Genomic DNA, 18,693 nt, shown 5'->3' with positions numbered 1-18,693 from the left:
ACTGTAAAGCAGTGAATAGATATAAAGTGCCTGCCAACACTCTCTGACTCTTCTCCAAGTTTACTGTAAGTCAATCAACTGGCACATGTCAGGCTCTGCAGATGGAAAAGCAGCGTGTGCAAATATATATTGTGCAGATGCATGGAACTTCTGTGCAGCTGTTGGAGTTATTTTTTTAAGCAGTCCTGCCAACATTCATGAGATTTGAAATAAGGTAGGTAAATGTGGAAAGTGGATTAATCTTTATTTCACATGGAAAATGTGTCGTTTCAAAGGCATCGTGTCTTCTTCAATGCCTAAACTGAGTGTTAACAAGTTTTCCCCTTCATTTTCTTAGCCATGTGAATGGAGTGAGACCAGAAGCCTAGCAGGAACTTCACTATGGATGAGGCAGTTTAATAAATGCATGTATTAAAGAGAGTGACCCAGGGACAGGAAGCATCTTTTGAGGACATCTTTCTTTGTTGAGAAAAGAAAAAGCATCTTCCTTTGGTGAGACAACAGAGAGAGACATACACCAGGATGAATCTCCTGAAAGCAGTGAGAATGTGGCACTTTATCTCATATTAACATTCTGCAGTGTACCCACAGCCTTCTTGGAACAACCTGTGGTTAGAGGGAGAATCACATTGGTATTGATGCAGAGTGTTTCAATCAGGGTTCTCAAGGACATACGTGTTTTCTTGGGAAGTTGAACCTCCTGCTTTACTCTGAAGGTCCCTTAAGCTGATGATGATGGTCTACTCATCAGTAGTGAGAGTTCCTATTTTCTTTCAATTGGAAGTTTATACATACCTCCATCTACAAATCTTCAGATATGAAATAACAGGCAAGATCACAACTATGTTAGTTTGGAAACCTTTAAAATTAAAATTTTTCAGACGAAATGTTTATTCTTACCTAAATTTGTTTAATCAGCAGCTCTTAGGCTGTCTCTCTTATTTTCAGTTCTGCTATATATCCTTGCTTGTCTTTTTATGGACAAGGCACTTCTACACATGCATTTTTTTCTTTCATTTTAAATTGCTTTTTTCTCTATCTGCAAGAAAAGAGAAAAAGTTCACATCACAATTTTGCTTGGTAGTCTTAATGGTGAGCTAGTTATTTTTAATATTCTGATAGAAACGTTTGGTTTGGAGTCTGATGATAGATTGTCCATCGTACATTTTGTATTGCTAAATTTAAAGTGTATAATTTTTAAAAATGAATAATACTTTAGACTCTGAAATGTAATATCATACTATGTAAGATCACTATCTACTTAACATAGTCTAGTTATGTAGATGACAGATTCTTTTAATATTAATTTCATTTTAATGTTCTTTGGAATTTCATTTGCAAAGCTATGACAAAGTTGTAAGGGTCATAAAGAATCATATTGATTACTTGAAGGGTATTACAAGATGAAAACGAGTAGCCTTGTAAAGTCTTACATTGTAGTGAAAGTTTGATTTTTAATTTTGGTGAAGTGAATTTTCAGGAATCTTTGTGATTATTCTGTTATCACCTAAATATCTGATGAATCATTAAACACATTGTAGATTGTTTTTAATTAAATTTTTTACTCAATTTTTGAATTTATTTATTTATTATTCCATGATATAGTTTCATAGGCTAAGGGATTTCCTTTCCCCCTCCCCAAATGCCCGCCCGTGCACTAATTTCCCTCAAGTCATTGCAATAATACAGTCCTTCACAATCAGGCATATGTCGATTGTTTTGCTATTCAAGTGTATCCTGACATTGTAGGCATGGACAATGGCAGAGAGTCAACATCCTATTTTCAAGATACGTTCAACAGTTTCACTGGGAATTGACCTATCATTTGGAAGTAGATATTTAAAAAATAGTTTAAAACATTTTAAGATTTAAAAAGATTGTTATTAATATAAAAAACTTCATGTATTATATAGGTACAGTTTAAGAAGATAATCATACTTCCCTCCAACCTTCTTTCCCTCCCTCAATCATTCTGCTTCCTTTCTTCCTCCATTTCTTTTTTCTTTAATTTTTACTACTGCCGGTAGTAGCTTTTAGCAATGTATTTCTTCTTCACTTTCTTCTCTATCAGTTCCTCTCCTTTTTCTCTTTCCTCAATGCCTTTCTTTTCCTCTCAGTCACTTCCTCAACTCTCTCCATTTTCGAATTACACTTGTAATTTTTCCTACATTCCCCTTACCCTCTTAATTAAGTGAAGAATGAAAATCAGATTGATAAGGCACCATGAGAAAAAGTTAGTCCTTGACAGAATCTTCAAAGAAGCATAAACATCAAGTGTAACAGAATAAATGATATTTAATATTTTCTGACCAACCTTTTTGTATGTCATGTAACTAGTAAAGCCAAAATAAGATAAACATTATTATTAGCACATAGCCAGTTACTTTTTCTACAGGAAATCCTAATTTGGAAAGGCTAATAAGCCAGGTACTAATTCTCAAACCTCATGCTTACACTTCTTTGGAACAGCATTAGCTACATTCTTCTTTACTAAGAGAAAGATAAAAATTGGACCCAAATGGATTAAACTATGAAATAGATGGGTATTGTCTTTGGGATGCTTTCCTTTCATCCGTTCAGAATTGTTTTTTTTCTTAGGCTATCTTTCTTCATTTCCCTATGGAACTCAGTCTACAGCCTAGCTATCCAAGATTTGCTTCCTGGCCTTGTATTCATATTGTCTGCAGTTTCCTGTTTTTTACTTTAATTCACTTGTGGCTAATTAATCTTCAGGAGAAGTACCTGATAAAGTTGGTATTGATGACTGATAGCACTTTAAAGTTCTGTCCTCTACTAGTACTTTCTTCAAATATGTCCATTTGTTTAGGACAGAAGTGCTTTTAAGTCACAAACATTCACTCTAAATAGAGTTCTGAGTGCCAACATTTGTTCTGTGTTGTAGGGGATGTTCTCTTGCAATATATGGCCTAACGTAGCTGCTGAGTTCTTTTGTTTACAACACAGGAATCATGATCTTTTATCTAAGAAAACCTAGCAAAGAGGTATGGCAAAAAAGAATGTTTGTTATGGAACACAAGATGAAAACTTCAAGAGCTGTGTCATTCTCAGTTTAACTAAAAATGTATTCTCTTAATTGCTCTGGCCACATTTCAAGTTTTAAACAGTTACTACATTGAGTATTGTAAATAATGCAAAATTTTGATTTTTCTTAATTTTCTTTGGACAGACCTCAAAAGGGTTAATTTGGATTCCAAGCAATTTCATCCCAATTGCTTACTAAGGCTTATGTGAATTGGAAATGATCTATTCCTTCATAGATGAATACATCTCAGTATAGATTTTCAAACACAATAACTAGAACAATTGTTTTTATCCTTGGTTAACTAGACACATCTGCATTAGTTTGTATTTAAGAATCCATCCAGCTCTAGGAAGAGAATGTTTTTTTAATACTTTTCATGTACAGAACACTTTTAGTTGATTATAATTCCAAAATACTCAGAATATCCACAATCTTTAAGCAGCGGTACTCTTGAGAATAAGAGGGCATTGTTGGGGGTGGACCACATCAAGAATATCTGAAGGATGCTATTATAGAGAAATTGTCACCACTTGGCAGTAATGTTCACAGTCCACATTGTTCAAGAGATTCCAGGGTAGCCATGACTGAGTTTTTACAGTTATTAGGTATGACTGCCACATAATCTGTTCTTTTATTCTATGCTCTACTATGCACAATCTACCCATTAATTCACAGCTTGTACTTAACCTGCTATTTCTCCCAAAGGACATAATTATAGACAGAAGTGGAAGGTAGAATCAAATAGAAGTGGAGTGCAAACGGGATTACTTATTTTTTCCCACTTGCCTGCTGTGTGCCTTTTCTTTCCTTTCTTGTTGATGAGTTGCTTTCTGGGAGAACTCCACAGGCATAACAACTGACATAAATCTTGGAAGTGGCAGAAACTACTCAAATGTTTGTTTAATTTTGCAGATTTGTGTTAGGTTTTGAATCAGTAAAGTCATCGGCATAGAGGGGTTAGACACATAATAATACTAGGGCAATTTAGAAGCATTAATGTTACTTAAAACTATTGGAACATGTGCTGTATTTTTAGTAACAGTATTGTGCAAAATAATGTGTATTTTTCCCTAACCTAATTATATACAGATTAAGCTAATTGTCATTTCTTATAGATTTTTAGGATTTTTCTATACTTTATCTTAACACTTATTAGTTTGCTTTGGAAGTCAAAGCAGACAGAGATAATCTTCCATCTACTGGCTTACTTCCCACATTGCTACAATGGCCAGGGATGGATCAGGCTGAAGCCAAGAGCCGGAAACCCCACCCAGTTCCCTTGTGAGTGGCAAGGGCCTAAACACCTGGCCCATCCTCTGTTGCCTTTCCCAGGCCACCCATCAGGGGGCTGGATTGGAAGTGGAGAAGCCAAAACAGGAACCAATTCCCACATGGACTTCTGATGTCTGAGATAACTGTTTTACCCTGCACAGCACAACATTGGCCTGTTGAACACATTTTAAAAGTAGACAATGGATAAGGTACATGTGAACATGTATTTCAAAATAGATAATTAGTCACAAAGGGTTAACTTTTTCATTTAAATATGCGGTCGTAGTCAATGTCTCAACAAAATCAATAGCTTTTTAAAAGTGCTTACATTGCCGACCTTTTCTTTGAAGGTTTGAAAAAGAGGAGAAGCCTTGAAAGTAGTATGTAAGCAGATAAAAACTGAAAGATGTCATGATATGGAGTGTGCAGATCTGGTTGTTGACTAAAACTGAAAGATGTCATGATATGGAGTGTGCAGATCTGCTTGTTGACTAAAACTGAAAGATGTCATGATATGGAGTGTGCAGTTCTGGTTGTTGACTAAAACTGAAAGATGTCATGATATGGAGTGTGCAGATCTGGTTGTTGACTACTAACAAAAATACTAAAAAGCTTGGACCAGGGTTACTATCTAAGGTAAAATGAATTAGGTCAGTGAAAATTTTTTTAAAAAGTTATTCATTTAATGTACAGAGAGAGCTCTGTATCTGCTGGTCAACTTCCAAATGCCTACAAAGGCCAAAGGACTAAAGTTAGTCACCAGGAATTCAATGTAGGTCTCCTCTATGGGCATAAGTAATTGAATTACTTGAGTTATAACTGCTGTCTGTCAGGGTTTCCATTAGTGAATATTGGAATCAGGAGTTGTGGCCATTTATCACACTCAGGCACTCCTGTATATGATGTGTGTGTGTGTTCTAACTGGTGGCTTAACTGATAGGTCACGCATCTCCTCCAGGTATTTTGTTTGTTTTTTTAAATCAAGGATCTGGAGTAACCACCATCATAGTACTACTTGGTCTATTTTAATGATATATGCAGTTAATTTAGAGAAAAACTTTTAAAGGACTCCATATTTAATTTATTTTAAAATTATATTATTTCTCTAAAATATTTAATATTAATACTAAATAAATATAACATACAAGCTATATGCATTTTGACTTCTCTAAATATATAGTTAAATTTGTGTATATAAATTATACTAATTTGTCAAGGTACTGGTACTTGCATTGTCTTGCTAATTCATAGCTTTTGCTCACATTTTGTCCTCTTTTACATTTTTATATCTAAGGCTTCTTTTATTCAGATTGAGAATGCCTTAAAATAAGGAATAAATTAGGCAGAGGAGAGGCTGTGAGTTTTCTCAGTAGCATTTTCTTCTGATAATCACAAGGAGAAATTTTGTTCCATTTTTATCATCACTCTGAAGATTGATAATGTAGTTGCTTGAGAAATATTATTTATGCTATATGGTTATTATTTCTGCAGCTTCTGATTTGAAGCATAGCATGTGTTTTTGTCAAGAATGTTGGTATTCAATTATAATCATAGCCGTGTCTCTTTTGATAGGCAATTTCACTTTGGAAAATAGGGATAAGATTTTTAGTGTTTGAATGTAAATCAGATCAACTCCATCATAGACTGTAGTATATATGAATGGTGCATAGGGTTTATTACATCAGGTTTATTAAAATACAGAAAACTTTCTCCAACTATACTGATATAGTGCATTAGGTGCATTAGCGTTCTTAAGATTATTTTTTATAACATTTATGTGTCCTGGTAAGACATGGACAAATCTTGCTCTAAATCTGAAATAAATTGCATGATTAATAAATATTTTGGGGATGAAGGACAGTCTGATACAAATCTGAATGGTATGTCAGGGTTCTATGTTAGGATGTTCAGTCTCCTTCATAGTCTGTCAGCAGACATGATAGTGCATTTAAAGGCAAGTAATATCACAAGAAAACTACTAAGGCAGATCATAGCCTACCAGATATTAAAGTGTCTTTTACAGCTACAGGGCCCAGCATAGTAGGCTAGTGACTAAAGTTCTTGCTTTGTACATGCCAGGATCCCATATGGTCGCCAGCTCATGTCCCTGCAGCCTCACTTCCCTTCTAGCTCCCTGCTTGTGGCCTAGGAAAGCTGTCAAGGATGGCTAAAAGCTTTGGGACCCTGCACCCACGTGGGAGAACCAGAAGAATCTTCTGGCTCCTGGCATTGTATTGGCTCAGCACCGGCCCATTGTGGCCACTTAGGGAGTGAATCATCGGATGGAAGATCTTCCTCTTTGTTTTTTTTTCCTCTCTGTATATCTGACCTCCCAATAAATAAATTAGTAAATTTTTTAAACAAAAGTTGTATTAGTTAAGGTCATTAATTAAAAGTGTAGGTTTTGATCTAAACTGTCATATTATTATTAGCCAAAGCCCTTAGTTTACATTAGGTGTTGATTGTTAGTGTTATGCATTCTATGAGCATGGCAAAATATATAATGTTATGTATCCATCACTATAGAGTCTTACAGAGACTTATATTTAAGACTCATTATAGTCTTATAGAGAAACTTGACTGCCCTAAAAATCCTCTTGCCTATCCATATGTTAGTATTTTATTGTTGATTTAGTAATCATAATATTTTTGAGCTAGTAATAAGCATCTTTCCATGGTTTGGTGACTCATTACTGTTTAGTGCTGAATAGTATTCTCTTGTCTGGATAGAAGTACCATTGTTTACTTACCCATTGACTTACTAATGGACATCTTGGATGCCTATCAGTTTTGGCAATTATGAAGGCTGCTATGAATGTCTCTGTGTAGGACTTTGTGGTGTGGAGGCTTGTTTCCTGCTCCTTTTGGCAAATATCAAGGAGAGGGATCATTATATTCATCGTATTGTATTAGAAGAATATATTTAGCTGTTTTAAGTATAATTTTAAAATGCTAATTTTACGCAGAGACAGATTGAAAAAGAGAAATAGAGAAAGGAAGAAAGGAAGGAAGGAAGATGGAAGAAATAAAGGAGAAAAAGGAAAGAAGGAAGAGAGAAAGGAAGGAAGGAAGGAAAGAAGGAAGGAACCTTTCTGATTCATTTCCCAAATATGCTCAACAGCTTAAGCTGGGCCAGACAAAAGTCAGGAGTCCAGAACCCAAATCAAACCTCCAGTGTGGGTGGCAGTGATCTAATACTCAAACCATTACCTACTGCCTACCAGAGTGCTTATAACGGGAAAACTGGAATTAGAAATGGAGTTGGGACTGAAGTTCGGGCCCTATCATATGGGATATAAATGTCCTAAACAGTGTCTTAGCCCCTACACCAAATATCTGCCCCTTAACTGTTATTTTATGCTTAAAACATTTTTAATTGAAAAGCAAAGAATATATATTTCAAAATGTAGTTTGTGATGATAAAAACTGTGTGCTGATTATGATAATCACAGCTCATACTATGAACTAATCATTAGAACTTGTTCATCTTATAACTGAAAGCTTTTTCCTTTATTATCTCCGCATTTTCTCCAGCTTGCAGTCCCTGAGAATCACTTTTCTATCCTGTTACTCAGAGCTCAACTATTTTTTATATTCTACTTGTAAATGAAATTCTATTGTATGAATCTTTTAAAATTTGGATTGCTGTATTAGCCCATCATCCTTCATATTCTTCCAAGTTAAAAATTGTAAGATTTCCTTATTTTTTAAGATGTATTTTATTTTTATTGGAATGTCAGATATACAGAGAGGAGGAGAGAAATAGAGAAAGATCTTCCGTCTGATAATTCACTCCCCAAGTGACCGCAACAGCTGATGCTATGCTGATCCAAAGCCAGGGTCCAGGAACTTCTTCCAGGTCTCCCACACAGGTGCAGAGTCCCAAGGCTTTGGGCTGTCCTTGACTGCTTTCCCAGGCCACAAGCAGGGGACTGGATGGCAAGTGGAGCTGCTGGGATTAGAACTGGTGCCCATATGGGATATCAGTGCGTTCAAGGCAAGGACTTAAGCTGCTAGGCCATGCTGCCAGGACCGGATTTCCTTATTTTTATGGCTGAACTATAGTATTTATATATGTGTGCATGTAACAACATGTATATATGACATTTATATAATTACATAGCACAGTGTCACTTGTCAGTGGACACCTAGATAATTGCCAAAAATTTGGCTATTGTGAATAATGCTGCAAGAAATATGTAGAGCATATGTCCCTAAAAGCCACTGAGTTAGTTTCCTTCAGATATATACCCAGAAGTGGATTTCTGGATCACATTATACTTATTTTTAAATCTTTTTAAGGATTTCCATACTGTTTCTCATTATAGCTGTGCCAATTTACTACTTCCCCCAATATGGTATAAGGGTTTGCTTTTTTCCATATCCAACCCAACATTTTCTCTTGCCTGTTTGATACTGTCCATCCTGATAAATCTGTGATTATAACTATATGTGATTTTGATTTACAGTTCCCTGATGATTAGGAATGATAAGCAATTTTTGATGTATTTGTTAACTATTTGTATATATCGTTATAAACATGCATATGCATATCTATACTCATTTTAAGCTGTTACTGTTGTTTGCTGTTGCATTGTGTGACTTCCCTGCCTGTTTTGATATTAACTGCTATCTAGTTTGAAAATATTTTCTCCAATTTGCCTTTGCATTTTTTGACTGTTTTCTTTCATCTGCAGAAGTTTTTTTGTTATTCATTCTTTTTATGCCATATATATATATATATATATATATATATATATATATATAATGTCAATGCCAAAACCAGTATCAAGATTTCTTTGCTAGATTTTATAATGGTTTAGAGTTTTAGTTCTTGCATTTAATTCTTTTTTTTTTTTTTATAATCCATTTTATTGTATTGTTGTTGACAATCTTTACATAGTTAACTATAGTTGAAGGAAAATCAAGAAAGAGAAGAAGAAAAAAAAAAGGTTCAGGGGGATAGGGAGGTGGGCAATGCTATTATGTCCATATTGTTTCCATCATGTATCTGAGGTAAAAGGGGATATTGAGGGAGAAGCCCCACCCGGTTTCCCGCCCACCCCAAGTCCCGGATGTGGGGCATGCTCTGAGATATGTGCTCAAGTGGAGTTAATAGTTCTCCAGTTATGAGTCACTGCCAGTTTCGCTCGATGAGGTGGTCCACTGATTGATATGGTCCATCATGAAGTCTCCATTTGTCCTATATTTCGCTGCCAACATGTAGCTGAGATGAATGATTGTCCTATTCTGTCTTCTGTCTTTTCTTGGTTAGAATTCTGAGTCCGGCAGTTCAAGTGGGGAGATCTCCAAAGATACTTTGAGGTATTCCCAGACCAGATTCTTGTATGTTCTAGCAAGCACAGGGCCCGGCACAGTCCATCACCCTGATCAGCTGGTGGTTGCAATTGCTGTGTTGGTTCTGTTTTCAGTCCCGAGTTGCACTGGAACCAATGGGAGTTGCAGTCCAGTCTGGTTCGGCCCTTACATCAACCAGTGGGAGCTGTAGCCTAGTTGGGGCGGCCCACAATAACCCCCACCAGACCGCCCCCTACCCTGGTTTGCCAGTATGTGTAGCAGAAGACCAATCTGTCCCCCATCCCATTTGGCTCTTGTACTTGTCAATGGGTATTAAAGCTTAGTTTTATCTAACCAACTCAACCATCCAGCCCTCACAGATATTGTTGAGTACCTCTCTATCTAGCCATCCCAGCCCCCGTCCTAGTTTTCATGCCCTCCCACGGGAATAGTGACCCAAGAAGGGGGAACCCACTTTTTCCCTCCCAGGTCTCTCTGTCCCGGTTTATGCACTCTTTAGGTGGTCCTGTGATTTGACTCGACAGAATTAGTCCCCAGTGCCAGCTTCTGCCAGCTGATGCTGTGGCCCTGATCTTGTCCACATGCAGCGCACAGGTGTTGTAGCCTTGCTTAGTCGTGTCTGTCTCTATCCCAGCCAACACTCTCCAGTGGGAGTGGTTGTCCAGCGAGGGGACCAGCCCCTTAACCCCCCCGCCAGCTCTGCCCCTCCCTTCCTGGATCTCACGTGTGCTGGATGGGTGCTGCATTCATATCCAGTACAGGCAACCACGCCCTGGCGTTCCATAATGTGTACTGGTTTTGTCGCAACCAAACCCGGCCCATTCCACACTCTGTTCTGGTGATCGGATTTGCCAGAGGATGACATGAACTGATTCAGCCTGGTCTGCTCCTGACCCATGCCGAATGCATGCCAGTGGGAAACTTTCCATGGCCTATTCTGGGCTGTTTCCAATCATGCTTCTCACGCTTACCTGCAGGGACTGTGTCCTGCCAGAGGAGTTGCCCAGGCTCCTCCATCAGAACCCCTCCCAATGCCAGATTTTGCGCTTGCCAGGGGGTTCTTGAGCCAACCCTACTCAGTTCACCTCCTGTCCTAGCAGGAACAGTGGCTTTTCCTGGCTGGCTTTCACCCCATTCTGACTCTTGTTGTTGGATGTTTCAGCCCAGCCATGGCTCGTCCATACCCACATACAGCTCACACATGGCTCAGAAGGGGATTGAGACCCAGCCTAGTCAGTCCCACATCTACCCTGTTTCTCCATAACACCAGATGGTGCTGGGATCTGAACCGGCCTGGTGCATCCAATCCCAGCTCACACTAGTGCCTCGGGTGACTGCAACTGTTTCCTAGATAGAACGCAGCCCCCATTCCAGCACATACACCCCTTGGTGGGAACCTCATCCCAGCTGTGGCATCCCGGATTGGGACCGTTCCTAGCCGTAAATCACGCACCTGCACGTGGTTGCTCCGAGGACCATTAGGTGCCAGCCTGCTACACAAGCCGGAGCTTATCTTTTACTTGATAGGTGTTCAAAGCTCAGCATTATTAAGGGATTGGAAGTTCTTCAAAGGAAGAGTTACTGGCATTGGGAATCTTTAGGATTGACTCAGATCCCAGAAACAGTGGGGTCACTCTAGAGCTATCTCAGCAGCGATTCAGATGTCCAATACCCCAGAGCTCCCTGGCCGGGCAGCCAGCAGGCACAGCCTGGTGCCAAATGGCGCACTGGCCGCCCGGGCCCAGCCCGCCATGAGCCATGGGCACATGGCGGACTGGGTTCGGGATCCGAGCTAGACGTCCTCTCCCGCAGCCCTCGGCTCGCCTCTGGCAGCCGGAGGTTAACTCCTGCAGGCCCAAGGTTGCGCCCCTCCCCAATCCTGTTCACCCACCACCCAATGAGGGTGGTGGGTGGGTCCCGGACATGCCCAGTCACGGAGGCCTCCGCCCTCGGCGTACTCACCCCAGAAGGAAGCAGGCCGCACCCAGGCATGTCCGGGCCCAGCCCGCCATGAGCCATGGGCACATGGCGGACTGGGTTCGGGATCCGAGCTAGACGTCCTCTCCCGCAGCCCTCGGCTCGCCTCTCTTGCATTTAATTCTTTAAACAGTTTGCATTACTTTCTGTTCAAGAGTGTGAGATAACAGTCCAGTTCTATTCTTTTATATGTAGACCTCCCCTTTACCAGCATAACTTGTTGAAAAGACTTTGTTTTCTCCATTCAGTATTCTTGATGCCTTTGACACACTACAAAATTGTATATATGTTAGTTCTTTTGCTTGCTATGTTCTATCACAATAATATATGGAGCGGTTTTATGTCAGTATGGCACAACCATATGATTTCAATAATTTTTTAATACTTCACCAACAATATGCAGTTTCCATTTTCTATATATTCTCACCAAGAAAATTATCTTAACTTTTAACTTCATGTGCTATGGAAATTCTAGTCCCTTTTTGAGATTCTCAAAAATGGTCATTTATCTTTAGCCAACTTATTTTCTGCACTCAGTTTTCCAGACTTATTCCCATTTTTGTCAACTAATTTTATGAATATCTATTGCACACTTCTTTATTATAGTTACTTATTTTATAATGTTTTATTTAGTCTTAGTCAATTCACTCGATGTAATCCATGTCATGAGGTTATTGATGTTCATCCTGTTCCCAAATCTTGATGCACTGCTTGGAACATGAATTCTACAAAGGGACTCAAAGTATGAAGAAAGGGTAATGGAAGAGAACTTAGTATTTGAGACCAGTAACCCAAAAGGAGAATACACTTTTGGGAATAAAGTGGGCAGAATGGCAGAGAGAATACAAATGAATGTGGAAAATCTTTTCCTTAAAGAGAGATGAAAATGATTAAAATTAAGTCAAGAGAAAGGTGAATGAACTAATTGTCCAGATGAGCTCATCTTCATTTCTCCAGAGTAGTAGCAGGTATAGATTTGAGGGTTATATACAGTGAAATTAGTTGCTTAAATCTTCTAAGAATATTACTTGATAAATTAGTTAATTTCTCATTCTGTCTTCACATTTATAAATTAATGATTATAATGCCTGGCAAAGTGGTTGGTAATGATTAAGGGAGCAATGAAATCTATACTACGTAATAGTTAAAGCATAATGCAAAATAGTCTTAGAGTTTTGCCTTTGTTACGGACTAGATGAGTTATCCTGGGCAAGTTGCTTAAACAATTCATTTCTGGAAAGGACTAGTATGAAGTTAAATGAGGAACCAAATTCCTTAGCTCAAGAAATTATAAGTTGTGCTAAAAAAGGCGAAAGTGTAAAGAAAATGCTGTTAGTAACTTCGTTCCTAGAGATACAGGATTTAAAGCTCGGCTACCTGATTCCAGTTTCTGCATGTTTAACCTCTAAACCACATTGTTTCCTACAATATCGCAACATTAGAGAAGAACATGGAGTTAGGTCCCTTACTTTTTGAAGATATTATATACTTATAATTTTTATTTTAATCATATTGTTAAAATCATTTTTTTCTGTAAAAATCATTTTCTGTAAAATCATTTTCTTTTCCTGTTTTGGCCTTATAATTGTAGCTTCTAAAATTGTATGTAGCCAGTTTAGATCTCCAAATAAGTAAAATAATGTAACATAGTTCCATGGTGAATGTAAGATTTTATGCATATATATTAGAGGGTTTCAAAATGCCCATAAAAATATATCTTTTATTATTATTATTACTTTATGATACAGTTACATAGACTCTAGTATTTCCCAGACCCCTGCTTCTAATCGCCTCCCCACACACACTGATTTCCCCAATATTATTACAATACTGTAGCTTTTCATAAATATTCATAAGTCCATCATTGTGGGCATGGACGATGGCAGAGTCCAGCATTCTATTATCAAGATATATATAATAGTTTTATTGGGATTCGATCTTTGATCTAAAAGTATAGATGCATGCTGCATTGTAGTCTCACATCTGGATATGATAATTTCCATTACACAGTTGCTGTGCATTCACTTAAATGAAGAGCCACAAAGCAAAATCAACAATACAAAAAAAAAAATAGAATTTTACAGCACCATGAAGTTAAGTAACATGCTACTGTATGACTAATGTGTCATTGAAGAAAAATGAAAAAGAAAATCAAGAAGTTTCTTGAAAAAATTGATACTACCGTATGACCTATGAGTCAGTGAGGAAAAAACTGCTTTGAAGAAATGAAAATAAAAACCAAAACATCAAAATCCATGGGCTATAGTTTCCACTAATCTTTATTGGTGAGATGTGTCTCCTGTAGGTCACAGATAGATGGTGGTTGTTTTTTCTTCATTCAGTCTAATAATCCAGGATGTTTGATTGACGAGTCTAAGCTGTTTACATTAAGGGTTAATATGAATAGCTGGTTATTTGGTCCTGTCATTTTGGCAATGAGATGTTCATTGTTTAATTTAGTCTTCTGTTGTTATTTTACTGGGATGTTCTTCACATTTGCCTTTGGTTTTGGTCAAGAGAATATCTTTAAGTGTCATTTGTAGGGCAGGTCTGGAGGAGGCATATTCTTTGAGCTTTTCTTTCCTGTGGAAGGATTTTATTTCTTTTTCAAAGATGAAGGAAAGTTTTGCTGGGTAAAATCAAACATTTCCAACGACTTCTTGATGTCCCCATATAGGTACATACTTTTGTGTACACTTCTCTCTCCATAGAATATGCATAAATAAAATCTTACATATGACACACCATGAGAATCTCACGGATCACTTCACTGTGTATGTGTGTATGTGTTCACACTGTGGAGTTTCACACTGAGCAACATTATATGACCTCGTTTATGTTGAAGGCTCTTCAAAGAGCTTTTATTTTGTGCTCTCCCTTTTTTCAATTATCAAATTATTTTTAATCTTGAAAAGCCATAGTTTTTTGATTTGTATTAATAAAGGACCCTCAGAGCATCATTCTTTCTGCCTTTTTCCCCCCCAAGGGCTGTAGGTTATCTTGACTTTTATTACCTGAAGACTTACATCTGTATGTAGGCTTGAAAGTCATGCCAGGTTCCAATAACTAGAAATTATAGTAGATAATAGGAAGATGGAGTTTTTCTTTCTTTTTTTTTTATAAAGATTTTATTATTATTGGAAAGCCGGATATACAGAGAGGAGGAGAGACAGAGGGGAAGATCTTCCATCCGATGGTTCACTCCCCAAGTGAGCCACAACGGGCCGGTGCTGCGCCGATCCGATGCCGGGAACCAGGAACCTCTTCCGGGTCTCCCACGTGGGTGCCGGGTCCCAATGCATTGGGCCGTCCTCAACTGCTTTCCCAGGCCACAAGCAGGGAGCTGGATGGGAAGTGGAGCTGCCGGGATTAGAACCGGCGCCCAAATGGGATCCCGGCGCGTTCAAGGCGAGGACTTTAGCCGCTAGGCCACGCCGCCGGGCCCGATGGAGTTTTTCTTTCACAAACAATTAATTAAAATTTGGAATTTTCTTTGATATATTGATGTTTGAGTTACTTTGTAATTTGCAATGGGGCATAATTAAAGTAACATTGAATTAGGTGTTATAAAATGTGAGTATGTGTCTGAATAATATTATTTTTACCTCCTATGATCTTGAAATAGGGCAGATTCTCAGCATCACTTCACATCATTAGCAATGTGTTGTTAATGAAACCTGAGCTGCTCACTTCTTCCTAGTGTTTTCAGGGTGAGATGATAGCAGCTGGTTAAGCTGCTGCTTACAACTGTGTTATCCCATGTGAGTGTGGGCTTGAGTGATGGCTGTTCTGCTTCCGATCCAACTCTCTGTTGATGTAGCTGGAAAAGCAGCAGAAAATGGTCCAAGTGCTTTGGGCCCTGCCACCCACATGGCACACCTTGACTTTAATCTGACCCAGGTTGGGCCATTGCAGCCATTTGGGAAGCGAATCAGCACATGGGAGACTTTTTATTTTCTTTTTCTGTTTCTTTTCTCCGTATGTGAAAATATTATGTAAACATTATAGTCTGAAGGGATTTTGAATGGTAGCCATTTTGTATTAAGCATTTATATCATTCTTACAATAGTTTTGTAACACAGGCGATATGAATACTCTAGTGTTATGAATTGAGAATGAGGGGTTCTGGGAGTCTAAACCACTCATGTTTGGGAAAGTCATGTTTTGAATCCAAGTCTGAGGCTTGAACTGATCTCCATACTTTCATCACTCATCTGAGTAATAGTCACTAATAGTGTTTGTAAATTGGTGAAGGTGTTAAAAAGTACAGTTCTCTTTATATTTTATATCTGAGTTCCAAAAGTAAAAACAAATTTACCTTTCTATCTCCCTCCACATATCTATCTGTGCTCCTAACTATTTGAATGTATTTTCTTTTTAGAATTTAATAGTCCTGAATCCACTCACAGTGACTGAGGAAGAAATAAGACCATCATTGGAAAAGCGCCTTGAAGCCATTATCAGTGGGGCTGCTCTGCTGGCAGACTCTTCGTGCACGAGGGACTTCCACCGGGAGCGGATTATCGCAGAATGCAACGCTATTCGCCAGGCTCTTCAGGACCTGCTTTCAGAGTACATGAACAACGTGAGTAACTCATTTTCCCCTCCCAGTGCCAGTCCTCCTTCCTCCTTGTACTTTGAGCATGTGCTGAGGTGTTTTCTCTGCTCAAAATAGCATAAATTAAAAATAAGTTTATGATTTTACAATGGATTGGTTTTCTGTTTGGGTTCTCCTTGATTGTTCAAACTATGCAGCAATTCTGGGATCTTCTAGAGGGCAAAATCGTAACTTATAACTATAGATACAGAATTGTTCTGTTTGCTGAAGTATCTAAATATTAGTTGAAGAAGGGAGTTACATTTGTGGAGAAGAAGCTAGGATTTTACATCAGTTTAAATGTTAAGGAGAAGGTGGAGGGGCAGATTGCCTAGGATTATGTTGGTGGATAACAAAAGGGCACTAGGATGTAGAAGTTAGATAGTGTTTTATAGACGTCAGTGCTGTAGGGTGATATTTGTGGGTATAAAGAGCCCATGCAGTTTGGGACAGTCTTGAAAAATGACAAGGAGTAATTGATTTTTTTGCACTTTGAGCTGTTGTTCAGATATACTGAAAGCACTGTCTGAAGTAAAGGCAAAAATGTTTTGCTTCACAGTTTTGTTTTTTTTCCGCTGTTTGTGTCTGTGAAGTGTGCCTAACTGCTACCGCTCTCAAATTTGAGTGTTCTTTATAAAGTAACAAAATATTTTGAAGATGTTGTTGATTCCTACTGACCAAAAAACCTTTCTAAATAATAGGGCTAAACAAAAATGAATGCTATGTTCACAGTATTTTATGTAACTTATCATAGTTTAAGATTTGTAAAGATGAAGGTGTTTTTATAGAATTGTTAGTTGTAAAGCTCATGACTTGTTGGATAGGACATTGACCATCTGGGATTGTGCCCTATATTTTATGTGCATAGTTGAACCGTGCTAAATTAGTAGGTTTTGTGATTCTTTGGCACATTGGTGGATCTCCATATTCTTAAGTTTCAGTATCTTTGATTCTTGACCAAAATCTCTTGGTTGTCAATAAATCAAAGTAGCAAAGCCGATTTTGATAAATATGAAACTGCATTGTATTAGCTTTATAGAGAAAATATTACATTATATGTATTTTATCTATATATTATTAAGATATAGATAAATGCACTTTAAATATTGCTATTTTATCCTTTAAAGATACAAACACTTACGCACTTGTGCAGACTTGCCCCACTAAATATGTAGGGATGGCTGTATAATTTATCGGGGTAGTACAAACTGGAAATGCGAGGCTTCTTGTTTAAAAATCTGGTGATTTCAAAATCTATATAGTCACAGTTTTAGTTGTCATGGGGAACCAGATAGAACCACATAAGTGAAACGAGATCATGAACAAAACTGTAATCGTGGTAAGTACTAAGTACAGTAACAGTGTAGGAAGGGTTGACTTTCTTGGGGCAAGCTTTCATCTGCCTTTGTAAAATAGTCTTGAGGAAAAAACAATGAATCAAAGGATGTGTACTCAGGAGAGGAACAGCCTAGTTGTGATTCAGATGTAATATTTCTTCATATTATCATATAATTAAAAATAAAACAAAAATAAAATAAATACACATGGTACTAAAAAGGATTAAGCTTTGTTTTAAAGGAGAAGAGGTGATATAGAAGACCTTTCAATAGTTAGGACCAGAAGGATAAGTGGTTGTTAGCCAGGTGAAAGCAGAGGTGAAAATGGGAAAATACATTCCAGAAAAATGTAATTTATGTAGATGCCATGTAGTGTAAATGAGTTCAGTATCTTTATGGAGCTGAAATAAGTCTAGATTGACCTCATTCCAGAGATTGAAGGGGACATATGAGAGTACTTCAACAAAGTCAAGGATAATAGAGTTAAAAGATAATAAGCTTTTTGCATGAACTTTAAAAGAAGATGCTTTATGTAGTGTGAGATGAGATCTGGGCAGTAACATATTTGGATAATAAGGTAAGTATAGTGCATATGGGATTGGAGGGGGCCAAGAATGAAAAGTGGGCTGCCGAAGAAGCATTATAGTCTTTATGTATAATGAAACAAGAGTAACTGATTTCTAAGGTTGTTCATTTGAGCTAAAAAATGTGTTTTATCCTAGAAATTTCCAAGCATTTAGAGCATTTGTCTTTTCTCATAATGTCTTGATTTAATCTTTGTTATGCCAGAAATACAAAGGCAAACCTTTTAGTAGTTTTGTAATCCAGTCAGAAATACAGCTCTCACATATACATATTACTCAATGATTCCTGTTGGGGTTGAATTGTGAGATGTTATCCTCTCTCTGTGAAATGTGAATTTTAGTTTAATGAAATTCATTGCCTGTAGGGAGTTGGTATGACTTTAAAAAAAAACCTGCTGATTATATATTTTGAGGTGGAAAGCAACGGATTTCATGTTATTTTTTTAAAGGATTTATTTTATTTTTATTGAAAAGTCAGATATACAGAGAGGAGGAGAGACAAAGAGGAAGATCTTCCATCCATTAATTTTCTCCCCAAGTGACCGCAGTGTCCAGAGCTAGGCT

The 18,693-nt window shown here is 37.7% G+C and overlaps 1 protein-coding gene across 1 annotated transcript in view; it reads left to right on the top strand.

The window, feature by feature from the left end:
• CTNNA3 (catenin alpha 3) overlaps window positions 1-18,693 on the top strand; it is a 1,173,927-nt gene that overhangs the window by 241,281 nt on the left and 913,953 nt on the right. The window contains exon 7 of the mRNA XM_058671693.1: window positions 15,993-16,196. Within this exon, the coding sequence (XP_058527676.1) occupies window positions 15,993-16,196 (204 nt within the window). The remainder of the gene's footprint in view (window positions 1-15,992; window positions 16,197-18,693) is intronic.

The sequence above is a fragment of the Ochotona princeps genome, chromosome 13, assembly GCF_030435755.1.
Source record: "Ochotona princeps isolate mOchPri1 chromosome 13, mOchPri1.hap1, whole genome shotgun sequence".
NCBI lineage: Eukaryota > Metazoa > Chordata > Mammalia > Lagomorpha > Ochotonidae > Ochotona > Ochotona princeps.
This window is presented reverse-complemented; position numbering and strand designations above follow the sequence as displayed.